This window comes from Macrotis lagotis, chromosome 3 (genome assembly GCF_037893015.1).
Source record: "Macrotis lagotis isolate mMagLag1 chromosome 3, bilby.v1.9.chrom.fasta, whole genome shotgun sequence".
NCBI classification, from domain to species: Eukaryota; Metazoa; Chordata; class Mammalia; order Peramelemorphia; family Peramelidae; genus Macrotis; species Macrotis lagotis.
Genome location: NC_133660.1, coordinates 68754725 through 68770416, shown reverse-complemented (window position 1 = coordinate 68770416; position 15692 = coordinate 68754725). Strand labels below are relative to the sequence as shown.

Below are 15692 nucleotides of genomic sequence, written 5' to 3'. Positions count from 1 at the left end.
CTTCAGAGATAGGCTTCTTGAGTGCAAATCCCACTATAACAATATTTCCTTTTTGTGGCATTCCAAATCCAACATAATTCTGTGGTGACTATCTATACTACTTACTTAGATGTCTGGGCCTTAAAATCATAAACAGCTCTGGCTGGCAGCCTCTGAAAAGGAAGGCAAACAATTAGCATTAACCTGAAAAAAATAATTTTCACTTTTTTCAGCTAGAAAATCAATTTCATATCAGTGAAGACAGATGAGAGTCCAATTCTTCAAAAGGTCTGTAGTTTCATCACCACCCGCCCTTTGTGGAAGTAGATTGCAACCCTTTGATGATGCTTTTTCAGATCACTTTCATCAGTGGCTGAAGTCAAGTTGATTCATTATCTTGTGGCTGCCTCTTGATTTCTGAACTGAAGATCCCATGGCACCATGGACATAAGGCTGGAAAAGACCTTAGAGGTTGACATTCATTTTACACATGAGAAAACTGAGGCATGGAGCAGTCAGCAACTTGCCAAAGATTATACAGGTCACAAGTGGCAGAGTCAAGAGGCATCTGACTCCAAATCTCACACTCTTTCAACTATACCACAACTTAGCTAGGTTGGTCCTTGGGTAACAGGAGGATCATCTGTGACTGGGTCTGTAGTTGAAGGCTTTTTAGCTTAGTAGGAGCATCAGGTCAACTTACTCTTGACTGGAAAGTGTTGGAAGAACTCAATGACTCCACTGAACCACAAGGTATTCAGACACTAATCTGAATGGCTAAAAATATATGGAATTTGCTTAGTTTTCTACTCATAAAGTTACATTTCAAGAGAATTATTGAGAAAATACAAATGCAGGACATATTATATATATTTGTATTAATTCAATATAAATGTTATTGGTTTATAGCTATTCTATATATGTGTTAATATAACTAAGTATTAATCTAACAAAGCCTGGGTGAGAAAAATTCACTTATCTTCTCTATTGTTTCCCTAGAAAGTTTTCAAAGAAAAGGAACATTCATTTTTGGACTAAAATAGGGTGAAGGCATAAAGGACAGAGCAGAATTAATACTTACAAAGAATATTTCTTATTGGGGGAAATCTAACTTTTTATTTCTTCTGAAGTGAATCCAGGTATAAAGGACAGACCCTGAGCCCCAAAAGCACTAATCATCTTTTTTCTTTCATTGAGGACAATTAAGAAATTAAAAATTAGGTAGAGGCTATCATTTATAAAAAGTGCTTAGGTAGACAGTTGATGCTTTCTAGGGGAAATGAGTAGGGAGAGGGAAGAAGCTGGTTTTTCAGGCTAGTAAGGTCATCAAATCTTGGGTTTCCCTGGGGCTCACTATGCCCCAGAGGGAGGTCTGAAGGTGTCATCCCTCTAAAGTGGAAAGAAAGTTGAGGAAAGGTTTAATGATAATAATTAAGCCCTTTTAAAGTATTATCACATTTGATCCTCATAATAACCTTAGGAGGAAGATGCTCTTATTATTCCCATTTTATAGATGAAGAAACAAATAGAGACTAAATGAATTGCCCAGAGTCACACAGCTAAGTACCTGAAATAGGATTTGAACTCAGATCTTCCTGACACTGGGGCTGGTATTCCATCTTTGATGTCACCTGGTTAGTTTACAACCTAATGATCTTCATCAGCATTGATGGGAAAGGGATTCAGTTGAAAGTGGACATTCATGGAGATGAACCCTTGAACTACCTTCTGATTCTGGAGTCACACAGGCCAAGAGCCAGCCTTGGCTTTCTGGGATGCCTTCTGACCCTCAAGGTCCACTCAAAGTCTCCTCCAATCCCACCACAAACTGCCAAACCTGAATCATCTTGGGGCTCATCCACAAGCACCTGTGATATTTCTGTGTGAGTTGATATACCTTCAAAGCAGGGAGCATCTCTAAGAGAGACTTTCTGGCCATTACTGGCAAACATGAAGAATTTGTGGATGAAAAGTTTAGGGTTCAGTGACTTCCCTCAGTCACTAGTGGTAGAACCTCATTTAAAAGAACTCAAAGTATTTACTGTCCCAGGCTAACACCAGAAGCCATGGCCTACCTCCTAGACTGACATCTTGCATTTCTTAATATGGAATGAAGACAAGTTTCTTGGGATTGTTTCTCATGCCTTATTTTCAGATATATATTCTTATTAGATAGCTTACCATCAGATATTTCTTATCTTAATTATAAGTATGGCAGCAATAAATATTAATGGTTTAGAGAGGGGTACAGACTGAACCTGTGAATTTGATGCTATTGTCAACTACTCATAATAGGTTGGAGCCTTCTCTTTACTTTATATAACTTTATTATAAAGTGGCCTTGAGCACTGAGAAATTAAATGACTTTCCCACAGCCCCACAAGGAGGATGTGTTAGGGCAGGACTTGAACCAAGGTCTTCTGTCTTCTGTCTCTCTTATTCTAAGAACCTGATTAATGAAGGATCCTTGCGAATGTTCAAATCCCCTGAATCATCTGGACAAAATAAGTTCTATGGCAACAGCCAATTGGTGGAAAGTTTGAATATCAACTATCTGCCAGTTTCTTAGATTCTATTCTCCTCCACCTCCCTTCATGAATCAGAACCGGTCCTTAGCACTTGACCTGCGGTCCAGGTTTCCTATTCCTTTCTCCTGCCTCCCACAAATATTTAGTTGTCCTTGAGCCAGTGAAGTGCACTAGAAAAACCAGTCAAATTTATTGGTTTTGGCATCCCCTTTTGCCAGACACAGAGCAAGACCTGATTGGTCTCCATCCTCTTTTTCCCTTCTTATTGTATTTCCCCTTAAAAAAAAGCTTGCTTGTCTTTTTCTTCCTCTCTGCTGACTACTCCATTCATCTCCATGAATTGCACTTTGGAATCCTGAAACCTGATTTAAACTACATTAAGATACTTACTCAGCTTATATAGAGACACACACATCACTTTAAACTGCTGGCGCACTTTCAGATTGCTGTCTCATTGAACCAACTAGTTAACTACCTCTCTTTCTGGAGTTCCTCTTCTTTCCCTGGGAGCACTTCGACCCAAATCGGTGAAAGCTGATGAATAACTTCTAGGGGACTCTTGGTCTATTGAAAAGAACAATGGTAAGCACATGGTGATTATCAGTTTAATTTAATGAATAATCAACAAGTTCACCATTTCTCAGGATGGCTGATTGTTTTTAAAACAAGATAACATAACTGGATGTGCAACGCAATTGAAAATAAAAGTACAAGACTCAAAAGTAAGCTATAAACTTGTGACATATAGTTTACAAGTAGGTCATACTTGAAAACAGGTAAAAATATTAGAGATCACAAGAATTAAGTGGAAAAAATATTGAATGACAATGGTATAACTGAAAGTGATTCTGAAAAATGGTTTGGCAAAATATATGAACTGATCAATATATGGGAAAATATTGAATTAGTAGTAGAATTTTATATCCCAATACTTGTTTATTCTTTGTGTTTCCTACTCAAGGATCAACACTAGAGAGCCTACTGGGAACTTACAAGAGGAAAGTTTGGAGGTTATACTCAAAACAAAGGCCCTCAGGAACATTTTACTGAAATATGACAATTTAAAATTTTGATCATAGGAAGAAATTAGATGATTAACAGAAAGAATTGAAAAAGAGAGATTATGATCAAGTCTTTTTAAAATATATTTTCCAAAAATGCAACACCCTATTATATGTGATATTCCATTGTGCCAACTGATATAATTTCTTGGTTAAAAAATGATTTTTATCTAAAACTCAAACAAGCTAAAGGCTGAACTTAGCAAATAGGGCAATGCATAGGCTGCCATAGTTTGCATGTTGACTTACAGACAAGAAATTTGAGTATTGGTGTTATTAGCATGACTTATATGTTCTGCAGTTCTAAGAACTATCTGTGAAGAGACAGGAAATCATTTAAGACTTTTTAGCACCATGAAAGAATTAGCTAAGTGTTCCCAAACCCTGTTGCTGCCTTTTTTTTTCAAGGCCTTACAGATATCAGTTAAAAGACTATTTTTTTAATCCCATTAGCAAATTCAGCAAGTCTGACTATAACAGGAAATGCTAAAAGTGAAGTCATCACCTGATCTTATTTTGGAGAAATAGAAGAACATTATACAGGTTCTATGATACAGAGTGATAAGTTGGAGTAATTTAAGCATACACACATAATAAATATATAGTCCCTTTATAATTGTGTATACCTTTATATTTGGTTGGTATGTATACACATTCATGTAAAAACACACACACATATATATATCTAATATATAGTATATACATGCATATATGTGTATTCAAGTGATAATACATTTATGATCATATGTTGTTATATGTGTGAGTAGACATAATACATACATTCTCTGATTTCTTCAAGGAGTTCTTAATCTAGGGGCCATGAACATAAATTAGCTATTTCAATATAATTGATTTCTTTTGCAATCTATATACTTAATTTTAGATTATTATTTATTCTGAAAAGGGTTCCATAAGACTTTGTCAGACTACCAAAGTAATCTATGATACAAAAACAAGTATAACAGCTTCTGATTTACTACCAAAAATCTGTTGATTTAGTTTAAATATTAATTTAATTGAATTCAATTGAAAATTAAAAGCATAGGCCCAGCTTGCAATCATTTGATGGGGGGAAAAATAAATCAATCCTGGTTTCTATTATTGATGTAGAAGCAAAGGTAACTTAAATCACAGGCTATGAAGCATCTTGGTGCTATCATCAGGGCCATGAAACCAAGTGGGCTATTTCTCAGTTATTTCTCTTTAGGCCTCTGGGCCTAGCTCTGCTAGAATGTGGACATGGAGAAGAATGAATTTGTTTCTAATTCAAAATTCAAAATATTTATATAGTCTAAATAAAACAGAAGATAACAGGTTATTTTGAATGAAAGGCCTTTATGGCAAGGGAATAGTAATAATCATATCAAAGGGCTCATGAAGCAGCTATGTGGTGAAGTGTAGAAAGCAATGGGCCTACTTGGAGTCAGGAAGATCTGAGTCTGAATCTGACCTCAGATACTTGCTAACAGTGTGAACTTAGGTAAGTCATTTAACCTCTATTTGCCTTGCCTCCTTACTCTAAAATGGGGACACAATGGAGAAAGAAATGGCAAACTCCTCAGAGAACCCAGGGTCAACTCTGCCCCATGATGAGGGAACAGAGGGAAACTTATTTTGTGGAAACTGGTTTGTGAACCAGGAATGGGAGCTAATTTTAGATCAAATGAAATAATGAGGAAACAAATCTGCTTGGAAAAGTCCCAAATATTCTTTGCAATGTCTTCTAGATCCCTTAATAACTTATAAATCATTCTTTCTTTGGATTGTTTCCTTTAACTAATAACTAAGATATCATATTCTTTCTCTTTTCCATGCTACTTGGGTTGTGCTTGTCCTTTAATTACTTATTTTTTCTGTTCAATGTTTCCCTTGTTCCTTTAAGTTTGACCTCACACACACACACACAAAATTAGAGTAAATACTTTTTGTATCACTCAAGATGACCCTCAAACTTTGCACTGTCTATACTGTAGCTTTCTAGACTTGAAAAGTCCTTAATTAAGACTCATACTTAATTAATGTCCAGGCTGAAGGTACTTAAACTTTGCTTTGTCTTCATATCAATTTTTCTTGAGTTAAATCATGAATTTTAGATTTGAATATCTGTTTATTCCAATAAAAATCCATTTGATACAGGAGTGCTTTTAAAAAACAGAAGTGAAAAATACAGAATGACATCAAAAAAAGTCTGAGTTTTCATTCCCATTGACCTTAAGAAAAATAAGGCAACAATAGTGGAGAATGGTATCTCTTTAAAGCAGGTCAGTCCAAAAGGGTGATTTTATGTGACCTGTCTATGGGTTTATTAAATGCTTTGGTAAACAAAACTCAGATACCACAGAGCTCTCATTAAAATGGTAAATCAAAATATATTGTCTGTTGTTTCAATAAAAACTTTTAAAAATAAGGTTGGACAACCCTATCCTTAAAGGAATAGTACCCCTTTGAAAAATAGTGAGATGCATTTTATTTAATTTAAAGAAGAAACAAAAGGGCAGGAATGGCAACTTTGGACTAATTTAAAGATGTTTTCACAATATTTCCTAAAGAATATTTCCTTTGTGATAAAAAATCTCTTAATACTAACCCAAATCTGTCTAATTACTAATAATGGCATTGGATATTATCAAATTACTTACTGAAAATTTTATAAAAGAGATGCAATTTCCAATATAAAATGAAACTAAATTCAAAGGGAATATTTTCCTCTTTAATATTTTGGTAGACCACCCTCTTGGTTACTATTAATAAAATTTCTTCTATTTCATTTCTTCTATCTCCTGGTTATAACTGAAATAGAAATTTTTCTCAGAAGATATCCTGATGATCCTCTCTAGGGCTGATGACTCCTTTATCTACATTTTTGAATTCAATGGTCCAGAAGGAGTTAGCATACTCCTTGTTCTGTCCCTATTACACAATTTTCTCCCTCTTCCCTTAAAGTGGATACTCTGACTACATCCTCCTCCCTCAATCCTCATCACTGCTATCCATCAACCTTTAGCTCTCTTTCTTCCACTTCACCTAATGTATTTAGGGATATAAAAGATGACTTTCCACCTTATGTCCTGACTTCTAATTATAGTTGCCTCAATTTTTACTGACCCTTTTATCATCTAGCCAGCTCATTTTTCCTGATTTCCCATCATTTCCATCTCCATTCTACCTTTGAATGGAGTTGTTCACACTTTAGAGTCCCCCCCCCCAACCCATGCTGAACTCATTATTTCCTCATACTAGTTACCTTAAAAATGTGTAGCTCTAAAAAAAATCTCTTTTTTCTCCATAATCTTCTGCCTTCTGTGGCTCTCAGCTTTGTTCTCTCTGAACTAGTTCTTTACCTTCAATTTTGACCTCTGGTTCAGTTCCTCAATTTCTCAGTTTTTTTTTCAGTTCATTATAATTGATTTTATTTCCATTTCCTTCCCTTAGTAGTCCTGACCCCATAGCTAGTCATATTGCTTAACTCTAGAATTCCTAATTGTCTTTTCCTTTTGTTGTCCCTGCTCTGCTCTTTTCTATTATCTAATAGGGAAATATTCCACCTTCCACCCAAGTCACTAGAAATTCATGACACTCATCTGTCTGTATTACTATCTAACCTAAACTAGGGCTCATATAACTGCAAGAAAACCCTTAAAAATAGATCCCAATTATAGGAAATCCAAACATTCTTCTCTTCTGAGTTCCTTAATCCATTTCTACCTCCCTTTCTTCTGTATATACTTGATTCCTACAAAAATAAGAAGATTGAGTTTATTCAGCTAATATTTCCTTCCTTCCTCTTATCCTCAAACTTTCTGTTTCTACTCATACCCCTCTTATTCTATCCAATCTCAGAAGGTGGAAAATTTTCCTTATTCCTTTATTCATGTCCCTCACTGTATTTCTTTCCGTCTTCTCTGCAATCATTTTTCATTTTGCAGTTTCTCCTCTACCACTTCTTTCTGTCTACAAACACAAAAAAGCCCCAAACTCAATTTCTTTTTATTGATTCTGCTATTCCCTCTCAGTCCATGCCTCTCTTCTGCATTCTTCTGTCAGTCTCCTCCTAGAGTTATCTTTATCATCTTCACTTCATTAACCACTTCTCAGTTCCTTGCAATTTGAATTTCATTTCCATGATTAAATCTTAAAACATTTCTTTTCAAGGTTATATATGACATCTTAATTACCAAACAGTAAAGCAATTTTTGGGGGGTTAGTGTTCATTCTACTTGATATTTCAAAAGTATTTGAAACTGTTCTCTATACTATTCCTTCTAGATACTTTCTCATGGTTCTCCTGTTTCTTTCAATGTTCTTTCTCATTTTCCTATTCTTGTTCCTTTTTTCTGTACCTTCTTCCTATTCATAGGTATCCCATCTCTGTTTTTGGCCTTCTTTTCCATATTCACATTCTCTCCCAGTACCAGTCATTCATTTTCATTATTTCAACTATTACCTTTATGGGGATGATTCCAAAATTTGTATATCTAGCCTCAGCCTGTTCTGATGATGACAGTGGCAACAATGACAGCAACAACATAGCTACTACATTTCCATCTGGATGCCCTAGGGCCACCTAAAACTAACATGTCCCAAACTGAATTTATCATTTTCTTCCTTACCTATTTTTGATGATCTTTCCAATGACCCAAGTTTGAAATCTTGGAGCCATCTTAGACCCTTTCATTTCACCATTCCGCAACCTTCAAGATTCAAAATCTGAAACTTCTCTTAAGGTCCATCCCCTCTTTTCCTTGTGTTTATCCATTAGAATTTAAGTTCCAGGAGGGATCCTTCATACTTAGTACAATAACTGACACATCATACCATTTATATCCTTTCCTGTCTTCCTTCCTTCCTTCTTTCTTCCCTTTCCTTCCTCTCACACTTTTGCCACTATTCTTCATACCCTTATTATTTCTAGGCTGAATAATCATCTCTTCACTGGTTGCCCTGCTCCTCCTTTATGTTCCCTCACCACCTTTATACTGATGTCCAAATAATTTTCCTAATGTATGGAACATACTATGTCAATTCATTGCTCAGAAAGTTCTCCTGTACCAGAAAATGTATAAACTTATTATCTTAACATTTAAAACTCTTCACAATCTGACTTTCAAGCTTTATTTTATGGTACTACCCTTTGAATAACTTTCACTGTCTAACCTTGAGTTCATCCTGCCTTTTTCATTACACCTGTTCTTTACACCTCTAACAAGTTCTGGGAACATTTTCACTCAGTGAAATCCTTTTCCTCACTTAAACTCAACTGTAATGTTACTTTGTTTCCTCATCCCCAAACTAGAATTCTTCCCTTCTCAATTTCTCCTTCCTCTCTGTTTTCCTATTCTGTACTTTTCACTTTCTAACATGATACCTATTGTTCATTATAAGTATCTATGTTCTAATACATATTTGTGTAAAATTTAGCTGTTTGTGTTCATATCTTATCCTCATTTTATATACATGCTCCTTAAAAGCTGGGATCGTGTTGCTATTGTTGTTTTTTATCTTACTATATCCAAGGATTAGGACATAGAAGATATATATTTTTTTGTTGAACTAAATGGATTGAGTTGATAATAAAAGACTTTGATAATTCTTGGATTTTCTGACTTTTCAAAGGCTTTTATATAAACAAATTATTTCTCTACGGAAATCACCTTCTAAATTTGGTAAAAGATTTTCTTGTATTTACTGTCTGAATGGCAATTCCCAAATTGCCACTCTCCTCATGGGATGTTCTATGATGGTCTTTGCTTTAAAAATGGAATTACTACATTTGCATTCCTTGACACTTTTAGCAATACCCATAAAGGTCCAAAATGATAGACAAATATCATGTATTTAATGAATGAATCATCTTTTCACAGCAAGCATCAGCTTGCCATTATTTCCTACCCTCCATGGATGGGATCAGTAGTTAAGATGAATGAAATGGAAGAAGAAACAGAAAGTGACAGAACTAAAAGGTGGTTGCCTCAATCACAAGACAAGATAAAAAAAGGAAAAAATAATCCACCTTGGAAATACAGGGCACTATCATTGTCCTGATGGTTGTTGTTAGTTGTATCCATGTCTTGAAAAGAGGCACTAGGAGGTAATCGTCCACAATCATTCTGGTAGGCTGGTGGATAATGGGCAGCACCATCTTGAAGCAGGGGAGGAAAAGGTTGTTGCATGGGGCTCTTTCTCAGAGCCTTAAGTGATGAATTCCTTTCAGGAATGTCTGGAAGCAGCTCATTGATAAGTCTGTGTAATATGCTATTGTCAGGCAAACTTCCCCTTCTCTTTTCAGCTTTAATTTGATCACATATATCCTTAAGGGCAGAGTCCAGAGCATCAAAAACAGATGATTTGGATTTTACCTTTTCAGTCTGTTTTTTGGGAGCAGCATTCTTTTTCCTCCGGAAAGGCACCGGACTTACTAGGAAGGCTAACTTAGAGAGGCCAGAGTCTATTTCCTGTCGCCTAGGATCTTCAACATTTTCCTGCTTAGCCCTTTCATGTTTCAACATGGTGGTAAATCGTGTATAAGAGGCAGGGCATCTTCCCTTGCAGGAGCTGATGAGGTGCCGGTGATGATGGTGATGGTGGTGGTGGTGATGGTGGTGATGGTTGGAGCCATAGAAACTCTCCGAGGATGTAAAGGAGAAATGGTCAAAGTCACTCTCACTACAGAAGGATGAGCCTTCTACATGAACAAAGTCACTGACATCAGAGACCATTCCATCTTGGTCACTGTCTGAGAACTCCATATGAGATCGTGGTGGTTCATCACTGGTCACTTCAATGTGAATTGGCACCAGGGTTTTAGGCTTATAGCTTCGTGTGTTAACCTGATTGACATGTCTCCCTTGATTTTCTTCCTCCAACAAAGATTCAATGGAAAACCGTCGTTTTGGACACAATCCATTCTGAGGCAGTTCTAAGGTGACAGCAGACAACATTTCATCCCCCAGATTTGGCATAGATTTAGACTTTTGAATTAGTTTCTCAAATTCAGAAATGCGTGTGGGTACCATGTCCCTGGGTACTTCCTCAGTTGAGGATTGGCTCCACCCACGCAACATGCCCTTGTGTTGTTCCTTTTCATACTGTAATATCCTAGACTTTACAGAACAAATCACCTCTGACTTCATCAATTCTTTACGGTTAATGCGGTGCATTTTCTTGTACATTTTCAAAAACCCAGGGGCATCATGTGCTGACTTATGCCGGATTCTTGACCTACCATTTGTGCGGTTCTCAGGGACATAGGGGGAGACCCATGTCAGTGGGCAGCTGTCTTTGGAGTCCTCCTCACATAATAGAGAGCCCAGACTTTCTGACTTGGTCTGCGGGTCAGGGAAACTATCGTGGTCCTCATTTAGCAGATCATCACAGCTACGAGATTTCAATTTGGGTGAAACTGTTTCTTCTGTGCTGCTCCAGACCTCGGCATTCTGCCGTGTCATCTGCCAACCATTCTTGAAGTGGATGGTGCGCTTTGAATCATTTGGTACATCCAAATGCTGCCTGTATGTGCTGCAGTAATCTAACTCACTTGAGGTGTGGTGGTTGTGCCCTGAATAATTGTAAAGGGATGGACATACTTTGCTAATATCCCCACCTTATAATCCAAAAAGCAGCCCAGCAGAAGAGAAAGATTTCCGGCAGTTATAGGTTGGCAAAGAGAAGAGATTGGGTCAGTAAGTATCAGAAAGCAAAGAACAGAGCAAGCAGTTAGTGTAGTTAAACCTAGAAACAATATATAGATAGTTTAAACAAGAAGATAAGTGCTAATTTATCAAGCTAAAGAACTGTTTAAAATTAGTTGGCTTTATCATTTATTAAAATGTATTCAACAAAATTAACAAAACAGTAAAAAAATAAAGAATCAGCAACTGATAAATCTACATCAGCTATAGCACTGAAAAGTTAAAGCAGTAAATTTCTTTTCCTAAATGCATTACGTGAAAAACGTCAGTGTCTATTAAACTGATAGCAGGGCATGTTAATCACATGAAAGATTAACAGTCCATAAAAAAGACTGAAGATCTGGAAATCTGAATATACATCAGCAGATTAAGCTGTTATGATGAACTGTTATTTATCATTATTATTATTTATTATCTATTTTTGATATAAAGCCAAATATTAGAAAGTTAATATTCAAAAACAGTAGCATGCACTTAATAGGCGTAAGAAGATATGGATTGAGTCTAGCTTGTAATTGCAGATAAGGAGAGTTAAATATTATTTAACATTCAACTCAAAGAATTGGAATTGGTCTCTTTATGAATAATCTCAGCAACAAAGGACAGGGAATAGCAAATCATAAGATGATACATTCAAGTTGTTTCCCTGTAACAGCTAAACAAATATAGCAGGACTTTGGCTTGAATCCCAGCTTTACAACTTAACTATCTTTGTGACAGCACATGTTATACAGCTATTCTTGGCCTCCATTTCTTCATCTGTAAAATAAAATAGGACTAGACAGCTTCCAATTGTCTTTCAGCTCTAGAGTTGCGATCTTCAGTGGTGCTGTCTAGTGGTTCACAGTTCTCTTAGGAGGGCCATGCTTAGGAGTTACTTAGATTACCACCAAGACAACTCAACATCATCCATTAAGTGAAAAAAAAATCAGGGACTGATATTTAACGTATAGCAGAATTCATCTCTGATAATCTTACAGTCATTTTGGCCAGGACTTAGTCATATGCCTTCACAAGTTTAAAAAAACTCCACCTTCCTGATTTAGCCCTGGGAATTTAAACTAAGTCACCATGGCCTCCACCTTTGCACAGTTCTGCTCCCCAGTTCCCAAATCCCATCTCAGCAGTAAATTGGGTATTAGGGAGGTCTTTTCACTGCTCTGTTTCCCAGGGGACTATTTCAGTAACTGTAGCAATAACAGACAGACTGGTCTCTTTGTGACTTGAAAGAATGACTGTATCTCCCTGAGTATGAAGTTTACTAATAATGGGGAGAGATTTGGGCAGCAGAGAAAATGTGGCTCAGTGATTTGTGAACACTAAGACTGAATTCCGAAACTGAGCATTTTTTTAAGAAGGATATTTATCAAAAATATGATGCCATCTTTAAAAACATGCCACTGAGTATTTGCAATGAGTGGATCAACTTCAAAAATTGCAGTCAATTATTTCAAACAATTCTAGTAGACTGTCAGATTGTCATACATTTTTAAATTATTAACAAAATTTGAAAATTTAAGAGGATTTGCTCCTGGTAGTATTGTTTTAGGGAGGCTTCTATTCTTAGTTCCCATCCACACATAAGGATAATCTTAAAAATTACAGGAATCTTTGAAAATGTTTCAAAAAATTGGGAATATTTCAACATTATTTTATTAATAGATCATTAATAATTCATACAGGAATTTGAATTTGAGTCATGAAATATATGTGATATTTTAAAATAAAATGTTTAATAGACATTATGCAGACAGGAAAATACCTTTCAATAATTGATGTTTCATTAGTAGAAAATAACCTAGATATAAAGCCTGTTCTTTTAAGACTTACACAAGTTATTTCATACCCAAGATTGTATTTGATTAGCTAGTACTTGTTTTTTGCCAAGAACTATGCAGTGAAATTAGCAAATAATGTAGCCACCCAAGAATTGTCCTCTTACCTTTTGCTCTTGATGGGGAAGAAGGAGAAGAGTCAGTGAAAGATTTTGAACCTGGGAGATCTGCTCGAGTTGGGCTGGCTCTGTGGGCATTCTGATCACCTGCACTTCTAGGATGACTCACTGCAGGCTCACTCTTCCTCCTTTTTCTGTAGTCACCAGTTATACTTGCAGAACTGATAGAAAAGACCAAAAAAAAAGTATATGTGTGGGGGAAACCACAAACAAGTCAAAATGATCACTTTCTGAAAACATGAAGCTAATATTCTGGTTCTAGCCATAGGTCAAATAGGCATATTACTACTCCTCCAAGTTTGAAATCCTAATTCTTAAGCAATATATTAATGTGTGTCTAAACATTTCTCTCTTTCTGTGATCTTATTTTAAAATGGAGAGTCTTGGTATTACTTAGTAGTACATTAAGTCAAACACCTTGGTATAAATGAATTTATCAAAATGTGTCTTTCCTTGATTGGAAAGACTCTTCATCTTGACCTGAGAGAATAGGGAAAAGGAGGGAAAAATAAAAAAAGGATGACCAGTTTCACCTATATCATGATTTTGTATAGGGAAGTCAAGAAATTAATTTTAATTTTTGAAGGAACTAAATTTAGTCCTAAGGAACAAGGCTACCTTTGTTATAATCTCAAAATTTTCACATGAAAACCTAAATCACCAATCATTCATCTAGCAGGGCACTGCAAAGGAAATGATGCTTAATTTAAAGACAAAAGACCTGAATTCAAAGGTCAGTTCTCTATTTGCTAACCATGAGACCTTGGGCAAGTCTCTTAATATTATTGGGTTTCTTCCTCCTCATCTTTAAAATGAAGAAGTTGGATCAGTGGCCCCTCCATAGTGATGGTAATGATGAACCACTTTGACTATCTGGGTGTCATTTTTAGCAATTTAAAAATTACTATTCCCATAATATGAATAGACTATATTCTATATTTATGATGGGACAGGTGTTTCAAAATAAGTGACAGCAGAGTTTTAATTAGAAAAATTTCTTTCCTCAAAACAGATCTGGGCTTTAGTTCTTCTCAGTAAAGAAGGAGGTAAGGAAGCAGTTACTTATTTTTCCAGGAGATCAATATCACCTCCAACTAAATGCAGAATCTTGCCATGAGTGTTTCAAGTATGACCAAGATTGGGGGGGGAGTAGGGAATAGCCCCTTCTAATTCTTTCAAGTGCTCAGGAAAGAAATAAAAACTATGTTGAATGTGTCACTGCAAAGGTAATTGCTTCTTACCTAGCAGGCCTTTCCAGATTGCAGTCTAAGGAGGTCTGATACAAAGAGGCCTGTCAAAACAGAATAATGAGTCTATGAAATTTACGGAATGAAAAAATATCTTCACTTGTCTGAATTCATGAAATAAATTTTATTGAAAGGAAATCATCAAAATTATGGAACAAAAGAACCCCCATTCACTTTAGTTACAAAATTGCACCTTCCTAATACATATTCTTAAAAATACAGACTTATAGGGGTGGCTAGGTGGTGTAGTGGATAAAGCACCGGCCTTGGAGTCAGGAGTACCTGGGTTCAAATCTGGTCTCAGACACTTAATAATTATCTACCTGTGTGACCTTGGGAAAACCACTTAACCCCATTTGCCTTGCAAAAAAAAACATAAAAAAGACTTATACTAATTCATCATTATGTAGTTTCTGTTTGAAAAATGGAATATTATTCAAGAAAATTACTCTAACTTATCGAAAAATCTTGTCTATTTCACTGAATAAAGGAGGCAACATGGTGAGAAATCATTTAGACATTTGCAATCAATGTTCAGTTCTTAAAGAAGACCTTTTTTATTGTCAAGGTCTAATGATTATTTCCCTTTGAAGTCTTGAAAAGTCAGAAGCAGGCAATAATAAAGTATATTTAGCCTTTCAATATGAACATCAAAACAGAACCAAAATTTCTTAAGCATTTTACACAATCACAGAGTTGTAATGGATCTCAGATGATTTGTAGTCCAACGAGTAGCAGGAAAAAAATATCCCCAATATAACATACCTGACAAATGACCATCCATCTTCAGACTTCCAACAAGGGGAAACTCTTTCAAGGTATTTCCTTTCACTTTAGAGTATCTCTAATTGTTAGGAAGTTTTCCCTGACATTGGATGTAAATTTTTCATTTTATAACCACCAACTACTGTTCCTAGTTTGCCTTTGGGACTGAAAGAGAACACATCTAATCTTCTATGACATTCTTTCAAATATTTAAAGATGACTTTTATGTTACCCCTGAGGTTTCTCTTCTCTAAGCTTAAGCACCCTAGCTCCTCTAACCATGTCATCTGGCATATACTCAAGGCCCTTCCCCATTATAGTTACCTCCCTCTGGATGCTCTTCAGTTTATAAATGACCTCCCTGAGTTGTAGCTCTCAGAACTGTATACAACACCAGGGCAGAGAATAGAGTGACTATCATCACCAAGATGGCATTAGTATTTTTGCCTGCCACTTTACTACATCTCCCA

At 36.0% G+C, this 15692-nt stretch overlaps 1 protein-coding gene across 26 annotated transcripts in view; it reads right to left on the bottom strand.

Annotated features, from left to right (window-relative positions):
- The window catches only part of SORBS2 (sorbin and SH3 domain containing 2), a 303227-nt gene that overhangs the window by 83140 nt on the left and 204395 nt on the right, over positions 1 to 15692 (bottom strand). For 25 of the 26 annotated variants that reach the window (XM_074228821.1, XM_074228823.1, XM_074228829.1 and 22 more), the window contains 4 exons: positions 14452 to 14501; positions 13199 to 13371; positions 2983 to 3071; positions 106 to 152 (listed from right to left, as the gene is read on the bottom strand). In XM_074228821.1, coding sequence (XP_074084922.1) covers positions 106 to 152; positions 2983 to 3071; positions 13199 to 13371; positions 14452 to 14501 — 359 coding nt within the window. Of the gene's footprint in view, positions 1 to 105; positions 153 to 2982; positions 3072 to 9578; positions 11169 to 13198; positions 13372 to 14451; positions 14502 to 15692 lie in introns of all 26 variants that reach the window. The other variant, XM_074228835.1, reaches the window with a different exon arrangement.